This window comes from Tinamus guttatus, unplaced genomic scaffold (assembly GCF_059628265.1).
Source record: "Tinamus guttatus ecotype Peru unplaced genomic scaffold, ASM5962826v1 Tinamus_guttatus_pri_ptg000510l, whole genome shotgun sequence".
NCBI lineage: Eukaryota > Metazoa > Chordata > Aves > Tinamiformes > Tinamidae > Tinamus > Tinamus guttatus.
The window spans coordinates 99,785-123,525 of NW_028289044.1; the positions used below are offsets into that span (position 1 = coordinate 99,785).

Sequence of the window (23,741 nt, forward strand, 5' to 3'; positions counted from 1 at the left end):
TAAAAATGGGCCTCCACCTAGCTATCATGTTTTAATAAAAGAACAGCAAAAGCAAACCGCAAACTGAACTTCTGATAAAACACAGAAACACATTTGTCTTCTCCAGCACAGATTCCACCCACGGAAGATGTCAGTCCCCGTCTGCGCAGACAGGCAGGGCGCTCGGCAGGGGGGCGGCAGCACGGCCAGCACGGATCCCTCCAGGAATACCGGCAAGGAATCCACCACGTCCTACTTTATCTTCAGAGCAATCGTTAGAACTATCACGTGCCTGGATCTCCTTGGAAGATTCTCGTTTTCCATGCAGGGATTGTGCCCGGCTAGAACGCTAGAGCTTCGGGGATTTGTTAAACTGCGGGATGCCCCCGGTGCCGGAATGTGCCACCTCCGGGCGCGCTCGGCCTCTGCATCACCTGCGCTCTGAACGTGGCCACGGCAGCCCCAGGGAACACCGGATTTTCTGGGCATGACGGCGGCGGGAAGAGGGACCATATTGTCACGAGGACTACAGAGGAATGGGACTATGTGGGACTCGCTAACAACATGAGGGAAATCTGGACGCACACAGGCCAAGTGTGCAGCACTCCTGCTCAGCTGGCTACATGCAGCTGACAAATTCAAGGAGGGCCACTCAAACTGGCCCTGGGACATTATTCCTTAAGACAAAACTGACAAACATCTAGCTACAAACACGAATTTTTAAAATACTTTGATATTTTCTCAGAATAGACTTAAAGAGGACAAGCAATGGAGACAGCTTGGACTAACCTGCAGATCACCAAAAGCATAAATTCATTTGAAATGCTGTGGATAGTGCAATTTGGTGCTCACTTCATTGCAATTAACAATATGTCAATGCTTATCTTACAAATCATGTTTCTCATAGCCTTGAAATGGAATCAAGTAAACTGGAAGAGTTTTCAGAAAAAAATGAGGTAAACAACAATATAGAACATTCAAGAATTAATCATTATGACTTTTTTCCATGTCTTGATTGTGAATCCTTTTTGCTGCCTCCTGAAAGTTATAATTTCATAAAACCACTGGCATTTCAAGAATTGTTTTTGCTTAACATTTTAATCAATTTTGTTCTTTTAGAAAGCATATCTAGTATTGTGGTATAAAATAAATGGTTAGCTTTTTTTCTAGTCTGTAAACTATATTTTCAAACAAAAGCCCAGAGATGGGAAGGCTAAAGCCCTGCACAGCAGACTGTCTGCTACCCCAACCCCCAGCACCAGTGACAACACTGAAAAGGAGATGCAGGTTTTGCAGTTTCAGAAATCTGGTATTCACGAGAAAAGACGGGGAAGGTCCCTTAGATAACACTGAAAAAAAATGTGGGGCATTTTAGATAACGTTGAATAGCTCAGTTAGGTAGAATTGTTCCTCTTAAGGCAGAGATTACCTGTAAGTTAGCATGCAGCTCTATCCTTGATGACGACTTTAACATATATGAACAACAGGGCAAAATTTCATCTGCAAAACTTGTCTAATTCTGGCACTCCCCAAGTTTTGAACAAACGATTTTGCAACCTTAATTGTGTCCGCTGTAGTTTTTCTGTGCTGCCTCCTGCCTTTCTGAAGAACGTGTTGATCTGTCACGCCGGGGGCTCCTCGCCCTCGTCCTGCCCTTCGCACCGGGGCAGAGTCCCCTCTGCTCCCCAGCTGCCAGCCCTGCTCTCCCTCCTCAGCAGTCCCGCTTCCCTCTGCCAAGTTTCCCAAGCCCAGCTCCATTTTCCTGCACTTCTCTCTAAACATCCTTTTCTCAACCACCCACAGCTTTTCCCAGCCTTCTCCTTATGTTCCCCATCTGCTGTTTCTCAGCCAAGCTCAGGCTCAGGTTACACTGTAACCTACAGCCAAGTAAATTCCAGGTCTCACCTTCCCAATCATGCTTATTAGCTCTGTCTCCTTCACTTTTTCTGTTCTTCCCAAATTCACAGTCACAGGTTCAGTCTACTCGACCTACAAGGTTTGTTTTCCCCCTCTTCTGTTTCACTCCAGTCCCAGGCAGCATCCCAACCCACAGGTTCCAGCCCCCATCCCATTTTATTTTGTATTTTTTATTTTATTTTATTTTATTTTATTTTATTTTATTTTATTTTATTTTATTTTATTTTATTTTATTTTATTTTATTCTATTCTATTTTATTCTATTTTATTTTATTTTTATTTTATTTTGTCCTAAACTACTATTTTTTGTCAGTCCAGCCTCCCTGCAGCCTCTGAATTCCCACTCCAATACAAATATTCTCAGCCTAGATTACGACCTGAAATTCCTGATCCAAATAAAGTTGCATTACAAACCCTATGCAGCTCTCTCCCTTCTACAGCTGAATCTACAGCTCTAGCATCTCCACACATCATCATTCCCGTGTTTCCTATTGCTATCTACAGGGTGCCTCAGTGTCTGGGTGTCCAACAGCTTCCTCTGGACCCAGTTCTAGTTCCAAGTTTCCCTCATGCCTGACCTAGAAGAGCCAGGAGCCCTCCAAGGCTCTGGTTGCTCTGGTCACTACAAGGAACATACAGAAAATTGATTTTGCCTGATCTCCTCCCTGAAGACAGTCAAGATACGCTTTCAAATCTTAAGGAAAAATTATCTTCAACAGCTATTGAAATAAGATCAGACCCAAATATTTAAAGTCATAGGTATTACTAATAATGGATTATCTTCCCATAACCTGGCCCCTGTTTCTGATGTACTTGTAGAATGAAAATGCTCTCTTCAATCTTACACATGTATGTTATAAAAGGCAGTATCAACCTTTTCCTATAGAAAGAGAAGCTTGAAGAGGTAAACTTGCAGCTCTTTTAAGAGTTTATAGCTGTATTTTGGATAATTCACATTTTTTACGGTAGTTTTGCCATACCAATGTAGAGGCCTTGGAAAACCTCAGGTGTAATTTAGTGAACAGCTGCTCCTACAACTCTGATCAGAATGGCTCTGGCTTACAGCTGAGCACTCACTCACACTTGCAGATTCTGTGGAAATATTGGTAAATCCACATAAAAAGAGAAGGAGAACAAATTATTCTCTCCTTTTGCAGAACAAACTATCTCTGCATTCAGAATTTCACTCCAACACTGCCGCTCTTTGGGGCTCTGAGGCTGAATGTTTTATATTTAGCTTTACATCTTAGACCAAACAGACTTCGTACGTGGCCTGAAAGGCCAGCAGAGAATTCCTCAGGTCTGGGGAGCCCTTGTAAAGCAGAAGGCCAGTAATCTGCAGGAAGGGGAGGCCTAACTTTATAAAATGTGTTTAAAACTTTTAATTTTATCATTCAATTTTATCAAAATGTAGTTTTATCAGTTAAGGAAATAATTATCGCAATACGTGGGAGATGGGGGGCTATGTGCTGGGTTTCTGTTGGCGGTGTCCACACAGAGATCCGTTGTTTACAGGAACTCTGAGCACAGCCTGTTTCACCCGGCGGGAGACACTGACCACAGCTCAGAGGAGGCTGCAGGAACCCCCGGGTTCCCAACCCCGGCGGCTGGGAAGGCTGGATCCGGGCGCTGGGAACCCCTCATGGCAGCAGATCCCTTCTCCTCCCGCACACCCGGCAGAGGCCACGGCCCCCGAATCCACTCAAACACAACGTCCTGGAGCGTCTGCTCCGGCGCTGGGAGAGTAGGAGGGAAGGCTGCAGCGGTCAGGCCTCTGCCCCCGCTCCGGCAGCTGTTCTCTTTCTCCTTTCTTTCATAGTTAAAATATAAAATTATCTCTCTGGAAACTACAATTTATGCCAAATATGGCCACAATGATTCTAACATTTTTGTACATTTTCTTTTGGATTTTGTCTACTATCTATACAAATAATATACAAATATAATAACCTGTTATAATCCTCTTGCAGATTTTCCTGGATACACACTTTGTTACTGATCTCCAGATATTAATTGGATCTGTTTTCTACAAGGCTGCTACTAGGAGAAAAAATCATGAATCTCCAGAAGTTGACAGGAAATTTGCTCTTGATCAGAAAGATTGAACAGGTCAGGATTTCATCAAAGGATTTAAGTGCATATATAAATCTGCTTGGACTCGGGGCTAAATCTCATTCTATTCTGCACTATCCTGTTCCCCACTGCTCAGACTCAAGTTTGCAGGCTATTGACATGTGAAAATCCAGGGTAATTTCACTAACCCTGCTGAATTACTTGCTTCAGAAACAATGCTGATAATAGCAATAATAACAAATTGTAGCAAACCTTCTATCCCAAACCACAATAGCAGATATACACTAATATGTTACAAAGCGTATTTCCTTGTCCTACCTGTTCATACCTTGAATATTGCTAATAAGGAGCATAAAACATTCATGAGCATGAAGAAAAGAGGTCCTGGCATAATAATAATAACAGAAAATGAGTTACAACCATTGCATTTTAGACCAACGAGATACATGAAGGTAAATGACCTAATATTATTAACTTAATATGACACACGTTACAGCTGAAATTGATTGTCTCCAACATTGTCATGATTCAATCATATGTAAGAACCGTTACCTCTGGATGGGCTGGGAATTGCTCAAGTTAATCACAGTTTTTCTTCTGACAGTGGCGTTACTCCGGTATCATGACTCCTAGTAAGTGCTAAAACCAAAATGCACCAGAGCCCCATGGCAAGAAGAACTCTCCACTGATAGAAACCACCTTAGTCATTACAAACGTGGTTAAAATTTGAGTGGGTTAACTTTCCATGCACAGGTTGCTTGCTAGTTCAGATGCTGTTTAACTTCCAGCTGCCAACACAAAGCTGGCATAAACTCTGACAGAATTCAACAGAAATTCAGTCTTGTGCACCTGCTCAATCCAGATCAAACATATATTGATGGGTGACCAGGGGGTATATAAATCCAGTATTAATAATGGTCACAAAAGCATGAATTTGTAGGACAGTCCTGCTCTACACACTTTGCAATTTAATTATTTTTCAACAAACATGGTCTTCTCTTTAACAAATCCAAATACTTTGTAACCATTACATTCTTCTCCATGTAACTCTTTGTGCAATTTGTCATTAAATGTGGATTTCAATAAATGAAACAAAACTCAAAAAAAAATCTCCCATCACAAGAAACTGAAGAGACATTTGAAGAACTGTTGATAGGCAACTTCGATCTACTACATAAAACAGGTATACAAGGGAATGGAAGTGTAACCATGTCTATATATTGAAATAATAAAAAAAGTAAAAAATTTTACCTTTTTCACTAACACTTTCACTTTCAATTTCTACATCATCACAACTCGTATATTCTGGAGTAGAGGCCAGTTCTTCTTCCGAGCTACTTAATGAAACCTGGCGCATTTTACCTCCCTTTTTTGTTTTATGGGGTTTTGGTGGTGGAGGTCTGACAGATTCAGACTGGTCAGAGCTGAGTGAATCATTCCGTAACATAGTTTCCATCTTCTCACGTTTTGTTTTCCGTACAGCAGAATTAGGATCCAAATGGTGTTGCTTCCTTAATGAATCAGAGCGCCTCATGTCTGCTCTTTCCAGAGGAATTGGACTCCTCCTAGGTGTAGGAGGGCTATGATTTGTGGTCCTCTGACGATTGGGACTTGGTCCCTGAGCCTCTCGAGTTCTTTCCATAGAGTAGGAACGCTGATTTTCCATGGCAGCTCTGCGCTCGGACACGGATCTTTGCCTCGATGGCCGTTCCATCCTCAGCATAGATATCCGGGAATCTTCCACCTCAGTATTTGCCAAGGAGACATCACTATGTCTCCGTTCATGACGCGCTCGGGATACCTCGGCATGGATGCGCATTTGTTCCTCATACGGCTGTGGCTTAACCGGATAACGAGCCAAGTTGGGATCACTCCGGTACCGTGCCTGGTATTCCTCCTCCCTCCGCTGCCTCTCATATTCCTCCCTGTTCTGCACATCCTCCTCCTCTACCGGATACTCCTTGGAACGCCTGCGACTCCTTCTGTTGGAATCTCTATAATCACCCAGTTCAGGTTCTTCGTATAACTGGGGCCCACGCTGAGACCTCCTGTCTGAATAATCTGATGGTGACCTGGGCATTGCACTGTCTGATGTAGCATACTGTGAATATTCGTCTCGTTCGTCCCGTTGGTCGTATCTTCTATTCTGATCTCTTGATATTGATGGGCTTCTTTTCCTAAATAATCAGTACAAGGAAGAAGAAAGAGAATTCTGTCAATATTTTCTGTTGAACAAATAAACAGCCAATGCTAGTTCATACAATGATCAACTGATGGAAAATAAATCAATTCATTGCATGTCTTTCTGAATGCACTTGCACATTTTCTGCACTAAAAACGGAGTAAGTCATGCTGCAAACCTATTAATAGAGCACAATTTAAGTCAAAACTCTACAGAAAAAAATGTTAATATGATAATAATGCATATTCTAATATACAGATTATAAATGCTTGTGTTATGCTGTAGCTGTAACTGTTTTAAAAGTAACTCACTTTTGTAATCCCTGGTAATGATTTTAAGATGATGCACTTCTTTGACCATATACTTTTATTTCACTTTTATAATCCCTATAGAAATGAAGGGCAGATTCAATTATTCACTCTGATCTTACAAGAACCATTATTGCCTAAAAGCATATGTACGTTCCAGTTCTCACAAAACCCTAATGCCTGCCAAGGGCAGAAATCAGGACAGAGGAAGGTCCCATGGCAGCATTTCGTTAAATCACACAGTCTACTTAAATGCAGAAAGCAAAACATTTTTTTTGTGTTGTATAAGAAAGAAAAGCGCCTCAAGGTCCCACCAGTCTGAGTCCACCAAGAACTCCTTTTCATCCCTACTTTTGATGATAGCCCTAATCCAAGCATGTGCAGAGGACATCCCAGGCAGATACCAGAACGTATTTCCTCTACCACATTAAGCATTGACCAGCTCTTTGCAGAACATCACATCCAGCCACAGACAACTTATTAGACCACAGAAGAATGTGGATAAAAGAACTGTTACCGACAAATATTCTTTCATGAGACTGATAAATGATTGACTGAAGCATTCGGTTTTATCATAGACACTTTTAATATGGGAAGTATCTGCAATACATTAGGAATGTTATATATCCCGTTTTTTAAAGCAGCATTGTTTGCTACTTGGTTAATTGGTTTAATTAAATAGAGGCTAGTGATTCATAGCAGAAAAAAATGCCCAACTTCAATTCCCAGGTGCTGTCCCTCATACTTCGAAAAAACAATCTACAGTACAACATTGTCATAAAAATGCAAAGAGGATAGACAAATCTGTTCTGGAAAAATCAGTACTACAACTGCAGATAAGAGTATGGCAGAGGAAGGCAGGGCTGAGGGGATAAGAAAGATGAAATTTTCATATGAGGATGAACAATTATTTTAGACTTTCTGCTGAGATGAATGTACTTCTGCGAGGAAAACATTTCATCTGGGGAACTGGTACAAGATTTACTCATAAAAAGACCTTCTTTGCTTGCATAAACTATATCAATGATTGTAGAATATTCCAATATAGCACTATGCTTTATGCTTCATCATAAACATGTTCTGACCTTGAATGCTACAGTTACCACAACGGTCATTGCCTTTGCTCCATGTTGTTGCCAACACAGGAATATACCAGCACACCCCCGGCCTACAGTAATGCAAAGATTGACAGTGCTGAATCAATTCTAGTTTTTCATGGGAGGAAAGAGCCACACAGAGATGCACCACATGAGGCCACGTGCAAGAACTAGGACCTTCCTGCAAGCGCAACTTCTTTCCTTCAGAAACTGCAACCTGACAGGTAAAAGTCACTCATTTAATTCCCGGCCTGTGTTGATCGGGACCATCAAACTCCCTTTCCAATTAACTTCATCCCTGCAGAAGGGATTTGGCTTCACTACCAGGATCAAATGCCAGAAGTTGTAATCCCATCCATCAGAAATAAATTAACTGTACCTGTGCATCAGGAACCGTGCTAGGAAGGGCTCATCCCGCCCGCAGTCACCACACGCTCACCACTGCGGCCTGCGCGCCGCAGGGGCCATCGCGGTACAACCAGCCCCTGCTTCGCCACTGCCCTCCTGTTTAGTTATAAAAATAACCGCTACGAAAACATTAGTGCAATGTACATGTTTTACAACACACACTATAGGATGAATAGTGCTCAACACTCCGACACTGCTGGTAGAAATCTGCTGCTATTTTTACATCGCGAGCTAATTCTCACTCACCTTCATGAGCCTTTGTCTAATCCATTTCTTGCTCTCACCCACCTCTAAGATACCTTCTAAAAGGCCTTCCCTCATGCTCCTCCAGCCGGGTACCCCGTGGAAAGCTACCGCTGCTGTTCCCATTACCTTCAGAAAACGCTAAAACTTACACAGATCCTTAAGTCAGGCACATTCTATAAATATTAGCAAATTTTCAGATGTAGAAACTGAAACTTTCTAATTGTAAGTGATTGCAAGTACAATGACTTTCTAACTATTGCTGTACTTTTTTTTTCTTCTTATGAATAGATGACATTACTCTTGTAACACACCTTTAACCTGGTGGAAATCTTATTTATGGAGCAAAGTAGCCATCACTAGTACTACGAAAAGGCAAGTAGCTTGACTGTAACCTGACCTCCTGCTAATACAGCTAAATTATCCATCTCCCCCACACTCCAATAGCAGATTAAAATATGGCACACAAATAAAACACAAGCGTATGCTTCTTTGATGACTCCAGTTTCAGTACTGAGACTACACAGTTTGAAACTTTTTGGCATTCATTTGTGTTACTCCTTAATGGAAAATAATTTTCTGCTTTTGATGTAGTTTATTTTTAATGGGCATAAGAGTATTGAGAAAGCAGAAAATGTAAAAAGGCAAGTAACGTGTTTCCATCACATTACAAATCCAATGACATTCAACAACACTGTAAAACAAATAACATTAATACCACAATCAAAACTAGATCTAAGATCTTCCTGGCAAGCAACCTTTCTCTCAGAATAATAGAAAACTTTTAAATTGGGGAAGGCATCCAAGAAAATATCATTCTAACATACAGGTACCCAAATTCATTTATAAAAACCTGGACATTTTTATAAGTACAAAGTTTTGGGCCAATTAAAGAAAAGAGCCAAGTGCTTGGTTGGCCTGAGTCATGATCAGCTATTTGGAAGTACAATATTGGTCACCTACTCATACTATCTCATTATAATTCACCAAAGGATAGCCTAATATTTTGCTCTCTATTTCGTATAAATTACCAAGGAATACAATTTATTGAAAAATCAAAACTGAAAATATTTGTCCTGCATATGCTCAAAGGGAATTTGAAAGATGATCACATTATAATATTACAATTTTTATCTGTCTGGTCTTTGCTAGAAAAGTTACTTCCCTTCTACTCCCAGAAAAAAAAAATGTTTCAGAATTCAGGAACTAACAAATTCATCCAAGCATCCATAAAAGTGAAATACACTAAATGAGAAGCATTCCTTATCCTTTGTTTTGTTTCGGCATCAGTGAAGCTATGTCCACGTATTAATAGCAGGGATCTCTGCTTTGATACGACCAAACCAAACCAAAACACAGTTATTCAGAAAACTCTCACAAATGACTGCACAGTTAGGAGTACTTACAATAACGTGCATTGACTCATGTCTTAAAACCAGTTTTGCTTAATTCCTGTCCAAGTGGGACACTTTCAACTGAGAACATCTGAGAGCATCTACAGGTTCCTGTTTTGCCTTGCAACGCTGGGATGGGCCTTCTTGTGAGTGACCCCAGGAACTACCCCAGCGCAGTTTGGTCTCGTCTAGGCTGCTCGTGCCAGGAAAACCTGCGGATGCTGGAGAAGGGCTGCACTCCCCCGAGCGACGGAACCCAGGGCCGGCCATGCTCCTGTTTGGGGTACAACACACTCGTGGCACCTGCAAAAACGCGCCCGAACCACAAGGACGTGAGCTGGACACAGCAGCACCTCCGAGCAACTGGAGCAGCACAGGGGCGTTCGGTGCTCCGTGAGGAGATGCTGGTTCCTTTGCTTTTCGGACGCTACATTTTTAATTCCCCCCGTGCTTACCCAAACTAACCTAATGCTGAGGGGGCAGAGACCCTTTGCGGGGCAAGGCCAGGACTCGCAGGCTGCACCCACCAGCAGCCGTCTGCTCTTTCGCCGTTACATCCTTGTGTGAAAGCCAATGAAAGCCAAGAAATTTCCACAGGTTTCCTTTGCCAAACTGAGATAGGAACAAAAAAAAAAAAAAAGGAAAAGTCTACCAGGTTTTTTTGCAACTGCTTTTGAGGTATCAATTTCCCTCCTTTTCTCATTTTCTGTTTCTAACTTTCATAAAACCGTTTTCCTGAATCTTGTACATGAGAAATCATTTTGTACATACTCCAAAAGCACCTATGGCTCCAGCTTATTGAAAGTAAAATAGCTTTTTTTGGCTTTTAAGTAGTTCCAATTTCTGCACAGGTATTTTTCTGCAGCAGCTCTCCTGTACTGTCTACATTTTCACTACATTGAATCTTCAAATCGCTCCCCTCCCTTTGGTTACTCACTTCTAGGAAAAGAGAACCCAACACTCACTGCATTATTTTCATGCGACAGTATTTAAAAAGCCCAATGATAAAAAGGTTTTTAATTTATCACCTTCTTTGGCCTGCAGTACACCTAGCACTCAGATATTTAAGCTGCTCATTACACCAAGTTGATCCGAGACATTACTTCATTTCTCCTTTCACCAGTGCCTCACAAATTGTGCTTTAGAGCAACTGCATTTTGAATCACTAAAATCTCTTCCTGCTAAATATATGCAATCCATAATGAATTAATTTTATACTGGTGGTTATAAAATCTACTGAAGCATGCGAATAACACCGCAGGTGTTGATCCCTAATGGATTGCATCAGATAATACAAGTTCGCTGATTGCAGCCTGGTATCAACGGTGTGAAGGAAGTTTGTGGTAACCAAATCATTAACATAAAGAAATTCACCACTGATAACAACTTTGCTTTGACTTGATATGACTACACAGACATATAAAGCAATGTAATTAGCTCAGAACCACTATTTTCTGTACAAGCAATTGAGCAGAAATTCAGCATTGCAGCTTTGAAAGGCTTAATGAGTATGTGTGGGTGAAAGAATTATAGCACAGGAAAAACACACAGCCGCTGAGCAAAACTGGTGAATTAAATATCCCTTGCTGATCTACATATATTTAAGCAACAAGTTGCAGAGTTTTTTATTAAATCAAGAACATGCAGGTGGCAAAGGGGACTGCCTGTGTTTTTGTCTAAAAGAAGACAAGTTTTACAACCAAGTGTTTATGAACAAGTTTATGAACAAGTTAATACCAAGGTTTCATTATCTCTTGTTCATGGCATATGATTTTAGAGAACTATAAAGAAAGTAGGTTTTAACAAGCTAGAAGAAATTGTTGGAAACATAAAACATATGACTATTTTAGTACTGCAATTTCAAGATACAGCCTTTGTTTACTGATGGTTCATTAACCCACTGTAAAGTTGATAATAAGAGCATATGTGCACACAACCATGCAAGTATGTCCTTGAGAATTTACATGAAAACTACTTTGGAAGATACTAATAAGAAATAAAATAACTCTATTTTAATATTACTGTTCACTCAGCTACACTGCTGAATGCTTACCTTTAACAAAAAGATAAAATGTCCTAAAGTTTTTATTTTAAAAAACAATCTTTCAACATTTTCAGAATGAATACTTTGCTAATGATCTCCACTGAATACACACACACACACACCCCCCTCACCGGCTTTTTCAGTAAAATCATTTATTCAAAACGCTAAACTTACTTAAAAACAACATGAAATTGGTAACATGGCTCTAGAATGACTCTAGAATGTCAGGGAAGTCATTCTAACCATCTCTCTTGATGCCAACTCCAAAGAAACCCTCCACAGAAGGATCAAATCAATCAACAAATGTCGCCCAGGACTCAAAATGAGTGTAAAACCTGGGGTGATTACAGTACAGTAGGTCACATGCATATTAAAGCATAATGAATTAAAGGAATACTGAGCTGTTAGGAAAAGGTCTTCAAATCATACATAATGTAACTAAATACCAAAATCCTACATATGATATTTTTATTAATATAAATACAATAATTTATTTATGAAATAAATGCAAGAAAAAAAGTTAAGTTGCAAAATACATAATTCAATTTAACACAATTAATAAAGGAAAAACGCAAGACTTCATCAAAGCTACTACTCTTCTGTATCTAAAACTCAACAAAAGTCTTTCAGTCTCTCTCATAAATAAGCTCTTTTGCTCAAAATAAGAAATATCCTCCTCATCATTCTGAAAGAATAAAATTTGCTGAGCATTACACATTGTTTTCACAACCATATTCAGCACCCTTTCTCCCTTTTTACCTTTTAATCAGCCACTGCACATCTGGGAAGTCGGAAGACTCAGGTTCCTGAGAATACATCAACTTCTGCTCTGGGTAGGTAGTTCATTTAATCCTCTACGTTCAGTGAAATCCTAAGAACAGTCTCTTAATTTTGAGACACAATTACTGCAATATATCTTACCATCCTTTCCCTTCCCCTAAAATGCAATTACAAGATCCAAGGCGTCTGGGAACAGCACTGTTCCCTGTTGTACAGAACGCCACCAGTTCAAGTCAGAGCTGACCCAATGGGGAGCTATTGGGAGCATGAGAGGAGCGTTATAGTTTAATGCTGTTACCCTGTGCTGTATATAGCTGGAGGTCAAGTAAGAATTTACCCTATAAGGAGGATTATGGTACTTAGCTGATTAGTGCCTTGCTGCAGTACTATTGCCTGCAAATGCACAGGCCTGCAAGACACTCATTTTACACTATTTTATTTTTTTTTCCAGTTCTAGCATGATTTGTTGCACTACATCCGACATTGTTTTGTGCTACACATCTCAAATGAAACTGTTATATTTATTATTTGTTTAGTTTGCATTAAGTCACATTTTGACAAAATTTTCAACAGCTTAGGCTAAAAACATCTGTAGTATCTACTTCAGTCTGATGACCAGAGCATGCTGGAGAACTGAAAATATTTTCTTAGTTTTACTCTTCATTTTCAACATAAAAGAGAAAAAAACAACGGACTATGAGTTCTAGCAACATCCGAATTCAATAAATATGCAATATTTTCCAACACTTTCAAAAATTGTAGTTCCCTTGGTCTATGTAAAATATCTTAAAAATAAGTTATATTTTGAAAGTAACATGTTGCTGAATGTGCAGCAACACAGAGAAATTTGGCTTTAATAAATTTAAGCCATGGCAAACTAGCATCACATAGGAAAAACAGAGACTTAGAAACAACCTCCATCTTCTTCACTTCAGATGTGAGAATGCTAAGTTCAGGTTCTTAGAAACAGTGTTCCCACAACGCAGGTTTTATCTCAACCATCAGCGAGAACATATTAAAATGTATTTTCTCTGTACATTTTTGCATCTAACTTTGAATCTAATCTTTTTAAAGTTGTTTTGGTTTCTTACCACAGGGATCATTCAGCTAGTGTTTTTCCTGGTACTTGACAGCCATACTAGTTTTGGTAGGAGGATTTCAAAGAAAATCTTTAAGACTGATGATGAGGAGAATTATCTTTTACAGAGAGACTCCATTACTGCCAGGCTATTATTAAAAAAAAAAAAGATGCTTTTTCAATAATGCTTTAGTAAGGAAATATCAGTAACACCAACAGTCCGTGAGAGTTGTTTTGCCTCATAATGTCTCCATAGGCTGTTTTGTTTGGACTGTTGAGCTCTTAAAACTGTAACTTTACTAATGAATGTGAGCCCATGTATCTTTTCTTTTTTTCCCTCCTTCATGGTAAACCAGTAAAACAAACCAGGAAAACCAGGAACACCAGGAAAATGCAGATCTATTTTAGCATGATGCAAAACAGTGTCAGTTAGCTCTTGCAGAATAGATGAATACCCATTTTGTAACTCCATTTGTGTATCAACAGCCCAACAAATTCTTCCACAGTTGATGTCAAAAATGTAACTGGCATTACCCAACAGGCTTGACTGGACTCTCCAGAATCATTATACGAATGATGAAATTATGATTAAAGTATAATAATATATAAATATAAATTAGGATTAAAGTTATGTATCAAAAGATTTTGGACCTCATGTTGGTCACTTTTCTCTACAAGAGCATTTCTCTTGTAGATGAGAGAGAGATGAGAACTAACAACAAGAAGGTCAACGAAGACCAACATGAGAGCCAGTTGTCAGAGAGCTGAACATGTTGATGGTGGAAACCAGCCGGTGGCTTCCGTGACAGCTCAAGTGGTGCAAGTCCTCGGAGCCTCCCGTTGCGTTGGTCTGTGACACGAAACTACAGCGTCCTGACAGCGATTCCGTCTCTAAGCAGAGTGTGAGCAATTAGTTATGAGCACATTGTAATAAAGGAGAAAGCAATTAAGGAGAGTGATGATTTAAAACACTTCGTGAAGACACTCATGACAGCTTTTAGAAATTAGTGATGACTTCACCACTCTTGGTACTGTAATTGCCAAATTGTTGGGAGGCAACAAATTTTTTAAGTTAACCTTTACCTTCTCTGTTGAGCTAAGCAAGAAGAAAGGTTAAACGCGTGCTCAGGGAAGCACTGCTCAAGCATGACGGCGACTGGGGAACCAGGCCAAATCTGCCAGGGATTCAAGATGCCTGAGTGCATGGAGCAGAAAATGAAGATGAAGGTTCTGGAATCCTACGTGAGAAAAACCGTCAAAACAGGGAGTTGGAAAGATCTAATGTTTTTATTTTGCAAAGAGTGTTTCATGATATATAGAAATGCATATCCAGGTGAACTAATACAAAACCATGACAAGATTAACAGGTTCATGTATAAGAAATAAAGGAAGAAGGATAAACAAGTGTTTAACAAGCTCTCTCTAGAGGATGTTTTTTCCAGAAATGGGATTATTGCGGGATATAAAAGGAACTTTGCCAAGAAGGAAAAATATCTTAAATTAATTTCCTTATATTTGCCCACACTGTGGAATCAAAGTAATCATTATGGTGATGTTTGCTAAGGTAACAGATTGGATTGTTCAGGTTTATTTAGATCAAATGCTATGAGATTGCTATTCCACATAAGAAATATAATCCACCTATATTCCACATAAGGAAATATATTCCACAAAAATAAATAAACAGATCAAAGTATATGAACTAAATAAACTTAACAGCCTAAATAACTCTTATCTTTCCATTCAACCATTCACACTCTTGCCTTTCCATTCAAACCTATCTGGCACTTCCTAATTCTTGTGACAAGGCAAGAACAACCCATGCTTCTCAGTTGGAATTCTGAATTTGACTTAGAAATCCATAGAAATTTTGTGGGAATAGAAAGAGAAGAGATGATTGCAGCCATCTACAAAAATCATCACCACAGGTGTACAGAAAATTCATGAGAGAATGACCATCATCAGGCCATCATGAGTACATCAGAGAAAAAAATAGGTTTTTAAAAACTACTTCTATACAAACAGTCAGAAATGCTGCCATGCTAGAAATAATAGACAGTTTTTCTTGTTCAGGGTTCTTTTCAGCCCGTTATGTTATTGCTTTTTCCCACTATTTCATAAATACCTTCAGTGACTAACGTCTACTTCTGAATTGAGAATTTTAGGTGCAATTACTGGTTGAATGGTGTAAAAAATGACATTAACAATATTGAAGCTAGCTTTCAAAATTTCATACATCAACTCTGAAAGGCAAAATAACTGAAGACATTTTGTTTTCATCCGGATAAAAAAGAAAAATCAAACTCTGTGTGAACAAGAAAACTCTTCTCAAATAATCCAGAGACTAATGAAACAGACTGTTTATTTTTCATCAGTGTGTTCCCAGAAGACATAATGTTAACAAAATATTAGCTTATCTGAGAAAAAAATCCATTTAGGAACTAAAGAATTAAAGAATGAGGAACATTTGAACCGCATGTTCACAGCTGGACTGCAGCAGAGCAGCTCCTCTAGGTGCAACGTCCCTTTTTGGAGACAAGGGCCAGCCTAGATTGGCCTCCTCTGCTCCGACACGCACTGCAGCTGCCCTGCTCCATGTATACGTCTCCCATAGCTCCTCCATAAAGCCCTGGCTTAAGGGAACGTTGAGTGAAAGCTCTTCCTGCAACTGGAGGAACGTCACCAAGCCAAACACCCAAGCTAAGTAGGAATAAGGTGCATTTCTGCAACACACCAGACCTACTTAATGAACATGGTCATAGCCAAGATACTCAACCTTTTGCCGCACAACCTGAAAGCTCTTTGTCAAAAACTATCATCAAAGCTGCAGGCCCATGGGTAAAAGCTGGTCCAGCAAAAGACTTCCTGGGTTCTGCCCAAAAGACTGACATTTATGTAATTCATCTTCATTTAACTCCTTAAGAAATTCTGTTTCCTCATGGCCTCAAGAAGTTACCGTAAGAGAACATTTACTGAAGCGAAAGCCACTAGCACTAGAACACGGCCTATAAAAATGGTAATATGAACAGCAATCGATAGGAACATGCCTTTTATCGTTTGATTCAATGAACACATTCAAGAACCAGCTTAATGAGTTTTAAAAACTGTTATTAATAATTCCAAAGATCAAGAGTACAACATTCCACTGGACTTCTTCCTTAAGCTAGCTGCTGTCAGAGGGAGTTTCAAAACAGTCAGGATTTCCTTTCCTCACTGTTAAGCAATTGCCAAGCTCAATGCTACCTAGCAATAATTTGGTAACGTTTCATGACGTACGATAAATACTCTAAAAGTACATGTCTGTGTTTGTTCTAATGTCTGAAAAGCAAAACAATATGTTTGTTCTGGAAGCACGACCTGCACACCAGTTTTACTGCAAAAATCTTTTTTTGTTTAAGCAACTTTCCAGTTCTTTATGTGCTTCGTAGCTGGCTGGCATATTGAGGTCAAAAACACAAAACGGCTTAACCAAGCACTGTTCGCATTTTGCCTCACAGGGCAGCCAGTGAGACAAGGGCAGAGATAGATTATACATCTGTACTAAAAGCCTACGCTTATTTTCATAACAAGAAACAGCCTCAAAAGAAGCATAAAGTGCATAACTAAAAAGAAAAAGAAAAAAAAAGACAATATACCTTATGTAGATATGCATCGCATCTCTTTAGTCCCTTTTTCCTGATCTGCTCATATTGTTTTTCTTTGTTGTCAGACTTCAAAAGTCTAGTCTGATTTTGCGATCGTAACAAAATCACAGCCCTAACACCACCAGGGATCCAAGACCTACATCTTCCCCTGTCCACCTCTTAGGAAGAGGCATTCAGCTTTCAGGCACAGTGCCACGATTACAGCCAATCTCAAATCAGAGCTTCTCCATTAGAGAAGCCGTTTGCATCAGGCGTTCCAATATGCCTTTAAAGCACTTATTTTCGGAGTCTTTTTCAGCAAGATCATAGAATCTTTTTCAGGCCATCTGTTATGACACCCCGTTCTGCCAGGTTGAAGCCCATCTCTTCATGTGAACCAGCTGACCGGAGGCTTTTCTCAAGTAATGATTCAAGATAGGCATGGGAAACAATATTGAAACCCACTGACACAAGACAAATAGCAAGATTTAAAATGGCAGTTTAAGTTAGAAGACTCCCAGAACACTTGGCTGAAGGTGCCAAGCACACTTTCCCCACAGTAAGCAGTATACCAAGGAAATGATGTACCTATCTTCACCATATATAATACTATACTGTAGCATAACACTGTTGCAGGGTGGAGATGCAGAGGGTGCCTGGCCCCACGTGCTTGTCCAAGGTGAAATCACAAATATGAGAAGATATAAGTAGCAATTCAGTGTACAAAGCCATATAAGAAAGTTCCTGTGCTCATCGTCAATGTCCTCTTCTCTGCAGGAGGCCATGATAACTACACAGTAGTCCACTTTACAAATTTAATTTACAGTAAGATTTCTGTCTTCTGAACTTTCTGAATTACAATGGATAAGAAAGCAAAAATTCCATGGTGAAGATAAAACCTTGATTGTTCCTTGTGGAACCTTGTGGAATTCAAGTGGGTCAGATAAAGAGGAGGGGAGACACATTCCTTAACTTCCAGATACTTTCAGACAAACAGCTAGGCAACATGAAGAATGTGTCCACCTTCAGATTAAAAAAGCATAAGACTAAATATAAGAAAGAATGGAGAGACCAAAGAAAGGGAAAAGCATAAATATCCAGAAATTCAAAGGCAAGGTTGGGGGAAGAGAAACGGGAAGAGAAGCAAGAGAGCACATGCTACTTAACCTCCTCTAAGTGAGGTTCCCTTCCATGCATCAGGAGGTTTATTTAGTGGTTTTCATACCATTAAAACATACTCCAGCTAGGAGACTGAGATTCTCAAAAGTGCCTAACATCTGCATCCATATTTCATTGCTTCTCCCAAAACCATTACTTTAAGACTGATTATCTTCACCAGAAAAGCTATTTCCCTCATATTACTTTTATCTCAGCAGCAATGCTGTTGTTGGGGATTTAAAATCTATTTATATCTTTCCCACAATGCCAGCAAATAGCAGTATGCCATGGAAAATTGTCAACAATGATTTTTTCTTAAAATAATAAATGCAGGTTATAGTAAGCTTATTTTTTTCTATAGTAAATACTTACATGGCAAAACACTTGTAAATCTGAACATCCTTTTAAGCATTCAGTGTAGATTACGTAAAAAAACGTGACTAGATAAAATATAAATTATTGACCTTATATGGCTTATACTGCTTTAAGTAAATATTTGTTTTCTTATTCTTACTTTATTACTCTAAGAATAACAGCTATTCTGATATCAACAGAATTTTTTTATAGTATGAATACAGAATATCTCTTGCCATCATCTTGGAAGAATTTGTTACTTGTGTCTAGCAATATTCCTATTATCAGGTGTTTGGTAAAAGTGGTTAATAATACCAAAGCTATCCGAGTACCTACCAGGAGTCAATAAAAACAAAGAACCAGTCACAGAGAATTTAGGAACTAGTTTCTTCAAGGTTTAAATCTAGGATTTTTTCAAAAGAAAATAAACTTTATGGGAAACTATTATTCCATTATTGGGGTTGTTGCTGTAAAGAAAAGAAGACAAAATATTATGAAAGTATTGGGCCAAATGAACAAATGATAGATAAAGGTTGCAATTATAACTAAGCTTAATTTGATGTTTATTTTCTCTGACTGCCTCCTACCAAGATCACTGTTAACAAGAATGCAGCATCCCCTACAGAAATTCAGATACCTATAATGTATAAAAATACATATTTTATATAAAGTTATATAAATTTATATAATTTTCTTCTTCTGACAAGAATTTTTTAAAAAGCTTATTGCTAAATATTGTACTAAGCTACATTTTCCGACGAAAATCACAATGTCAAGAAAAACATCCACACGGGTGACTTCAGCTGTTCCTTGATGTTCCTGTCAGCAGGCTAAGGTGAAGTATTGTGGGAGGGCCTGGAGGACGGAGATGTCCAAACGGACCTGACTCCAATTGTAATTCCGGGCACGACAGCCGGATACTGCCGATTTCCCACATACGTCAAGAGCCCTGTCAGTGAGATGGAAGCTGGCTGAGATGATGAGCAACCACGCTATACATTTAATACTGGTTAAATCTTTTAACTAATATACTGGTGACAATTCAGCTAGATAGTTCCAGTGGTTAAATAACTACCGAGCGGATAGTTCTTTTGAAATTAAAAAGTGTCATTGCTTTTATAGCCAGGAATTAATGGAGAGTTTATGCAGGGCACAACGTGACTGCAGGATCACCAACCTGACAAGGAGAGGGGGACGCATGTTCCCTTCTCCCCTTTGGAATTTTGCACCCATCTTTGTACCTTTTCCAGTGAAATTCATATGGAAATTTCTCACTTATGATCATTAATATGCCCATGAATTATGACCCTCAGGCTTAGAAAGCCCTGGAAATTTTTACCTTTCTCCTCTCTTGAAAATCATACTTAGTTGAATTGATTAATCTGAGGTTTAAGAACCATGCAGCTTTTTTCCACCCATAGTATCCCTTATTTCCAAGCAAATTAGTTGCCAGAAACTTTTTCCTATTACCAATTTACAATAGAAAAGATGGCATAATGCAAAGAAATTTCATTTTTCTAGTATTTAGAAACATTTTCTTACCATGAAGTAGATTATTGTATTGTATCTTTGGTAACTGTATTCATTATAAAAATTTCAGAATTTATGGCACAGCCACAGATTTAATTCTATTTTTCTACCTCTCCTCAAAATTCACAGACCATGAAATATAACTATATATAGTAGCAGTTTCACTGTCACAACACATACATACACTTTTAAAGGTTAAAAGCTTTTTTGCAGTGAAAGAGACTTTTTTTTTAATGACAATAGATAGTATTCTCTAAAGCTCCATACTTTTCATGCCATTACACGAACCAGAGAGTACGTGCTGGGGCTGCACTGTACTTTCCAGTTGAAAGAACAGCAAAAGGAGACAACTGCACATTTATTCTCATGCTCCCTAGAAAAACCTTCAATCCCTGCAAAACAGAAAACATGTATGTAAAAAATGTTTACTTTGAGAGAGACTAAAAGAAAAAGAGGGAATACAAGATTTTTCCAGCAAATAATGACTCATGCATTTAGTCTTTGTTAGTTTTCTCTTATGGCTCATATGAAATGCTACAAAATCCCGGGTCACTGAATACACAAAATGTAACTGCAAACTTAGTATTACAAAGACAAGCTCTCCCATGGAATCTTTTCAAAATAGGAAGCAGCTAACCAATTCAAAATATGCAATGCAGCCCCACTGGATACATCACAAAAATTCTATGCCTCGGTCTGCATTTGTGACCAGGCTTAAGAAATTTAATTAACTGCCAAAGAAACAATGTCAAAATGTAGTCAGAGCTAGAAAAATCTCTATTCAGAGATTTTTCAGAGAATTCCATGTCCTGTAAAAACACACAGGGTTTCTGCAGAGTTCTCACACCGTCAAGTCATGAAAAGTATTTTCAAGGCATGAAAATAAAGTTATCAGAGAAAAAAACTTAGTAACATACAGGCTGTATGCTTTGGATTTACTTTCTAAAGCACAGGCACCCAAAGCACTGCATCAATTATTCAGGAATATTATATTCCAAAAATGTTAAGGATGACCACAGAATCTCAAAAAGAGGCTGTGGTCTTTGAAAACTAATGTTATACCACTAAGAGCCATTAGAGATTATGCAGTAGTTCTGAATGGGTCAAAATTCACCAAGTTCTTGCACTTCTGTCTGTAATAAGAAATATTTAATTTATCTGCATACTGCTACACTGCAGATTCGGGAGAAAAAAATGACAGGAAGAGGTGGACAGACTTTTCCGGTAGTTTATTTTTAAGAGCGAAGGATAAGAAAAGATTAGAAATCCGTTTTTTACAGCTGGCTTCTGCAGTCATCACTTCTGCATACAATCACTTTAATTCTTTTTCGTATATGGAGACGTACCCAGTTTTCCCGTTTGGAGGAATAATCATAAGGAGGGAAAAAGTCGACCGGGAGCGCCTGCTTACCTGGGAGCCCCGGGACTCTGTGGGCTGCATCGCTCGGGCGCGCGGACGCCCCGTCACCTCGCGGCCCCGCTCCCCGCCGCGCGCCAGCACCGTCCCGGCGGCCCCGGCGCTGCCGCGGGCTCCGGCGGGGACGTTCCCGGCGGGAATTGCGGGTTGACATGGCCTTTCCTTGTCAAGGGGCTGAGGGCCACAAGCCGCTCGCTCCTGCTGACTCACAGACACCGCCACGCGGAATCAAGATGCTCCAAATCTATCAAAAAATGACTCATGCGACGCTGCCAAAACGAGCGGCGCTTCTATAAGCCTTCCTAAGGAAAGTGCATCCTTTAAATGCATGTACTAATCCCCAGAGAGCAGCTCTTAGAGAAAACATACAACCCAGGGTTTATTATATATGATTAAAAAGTTCAACATAAGTAATAGGTTTTTTCTTCTCAAATGCACTACATATCTAGAATTGTAAATTAAATTCTATCATTGGTAACAAAGAAAGGAGAATGGTTTTACATAGGACTTTGCTCACTGGGCCTCATAATACGTTAATCCAGTCATTCCTATTCCTTTTAAAAATACTTGAATTTATATTTTGTTGTCAAGTGACATTAGAACACTTAGATGCTTAATTCATTGGCTGTTAATATGCATAGCTATGCATATGAAACTCTGCATATGTAGAAAAAATAAAAACTATAAAATTAAGTAACAGATGTAGCACAAACCATATCTTTCTGTACCATACATTAAAAATCAACATATCACTTTATCTTACACTGAAATCAACACATTTTATCTGCCATGTTGCATTACCATGACACAGCTCACTAAAAGAAAAAATAATTCAACATTAACTATTGCTACACAGTAAGGGACAGGAGCCTACTGAGGTCTATTAAAGAATATGCCTAGGGCATATATAAAAGGAATACACCTCAGGCATATTCCTTAGCGGGTACACACTGACTTGGGTGGACTTGGCAATTCTTGCGTTTTTCCCGGGCACTTCCAGGAGGGAATTCCAACCCCAGGGTGAGCTCAGAGAACCCTGGGCCTCCTCTGCGCTCAGCGGTGATGGGCGGGTGGCTCCAACGGGTGACTCGGAGCAGGACACGAATTTAGGTGCCCTGATCCAGGCCCAGAGAAACGCGGCTCAGCGTGGGCTACGGGGAGAGCCAGGCGAGACAAGCGACGGGCGGACGTCGGCTTTTAGGAACATCACCCACCAGAGCACACTGCGTGCAGCATCAATAGCCCATCAGCGTCCTCTTGGCTACAAACCAGTGTTTGCAGCTCTTCTGGACATTGCTTTGTGAGAAATCAGAGGAATCATACATTCACGTACGGAAATTTCCGGAAATACTACATGAACTTCAGATTTGTAAAGCGATGGGAGACAAATCCAAACCAAGGAACACCAAAAGTGCCATTCACATCAAGAAAAAGCCCAAATTCAGTAAATGAAGAAGATTGGAAGTAAACAGGAAAACTGGAAAGCCTTCAAGGCCTGAATACTCAAACTTGAAAATGCTGTCCAACGAAAGGAGAAAACATGCGAGATGCTAAATAGCTCCAGAGATTTTCTCATTTTAACCAAGTTGCACTAAAATGATGAGACAACAATTTTGATAGCTGAAAGATCTGGAGTAAAACCAGAGCAAACAATCAAGAACAAGATTACCAAAAACCCTAATTATAAAAACTTTTGAAATCAGTACATTTTATCATTTGAATTACACTCACCATATCAGAGACTCAGAAAAACTGGTTCTTCCAAACATCAACAGTCCTTACATTAACCCAGGGAATCTAGTCTGAAAGAGCATGCCAATAGTATTAAAATGCATTTGGCTCCTATCTATCATGTGCCTTTAACTCTTCTCTTATGTCTCTTAAGACTGATTACAGCCTTAGAGAAATGTATAAAAATCTACTGTGGAACAAGAACTTTGTTTGAGAAAATACACTGTATTTTTGCTTCACCATTATCTCAGCAATATCTCTTTGTGCACTAAAATATGTAGAATTAAGACGGGCATCGCTCCCTCTCAGACGCAACGGAATCACAGAATGCTTAAGGTTGGAAGGGACCTCTAGAGATCATCTAGTCCAACCCCCTGCACACGCAGGGTCACCTAGAGCACGTGGCACAGGACTGCGTCCAAGCG

General features: G+C 39.5%; 1 protein-coding gene across 1 annotated transcript in view; it reads right to left on the reverse strand.

The window, feature by feature from the left end:
- Positions 1–23,741, reverse strand: part of RIMS2 (regulating synaptic membrane exocytosis 2) — a gene marked incomplete at its 3' end in the record, with an annotated part of 276,506 nt that overhangs the window by 97,531 nt on the left and 155,234 nt on the right. The window contains exon 4 of the mRNA XM_088533604.1: positions 5,221–6,146. Coding sequence (XP_088389730.1) covers positions 5,221–6,146 — 926 coding nt within the window. The remainder of the gene's footprint in view (positions 1–5,220; positions 6,147–23,741) is intronic.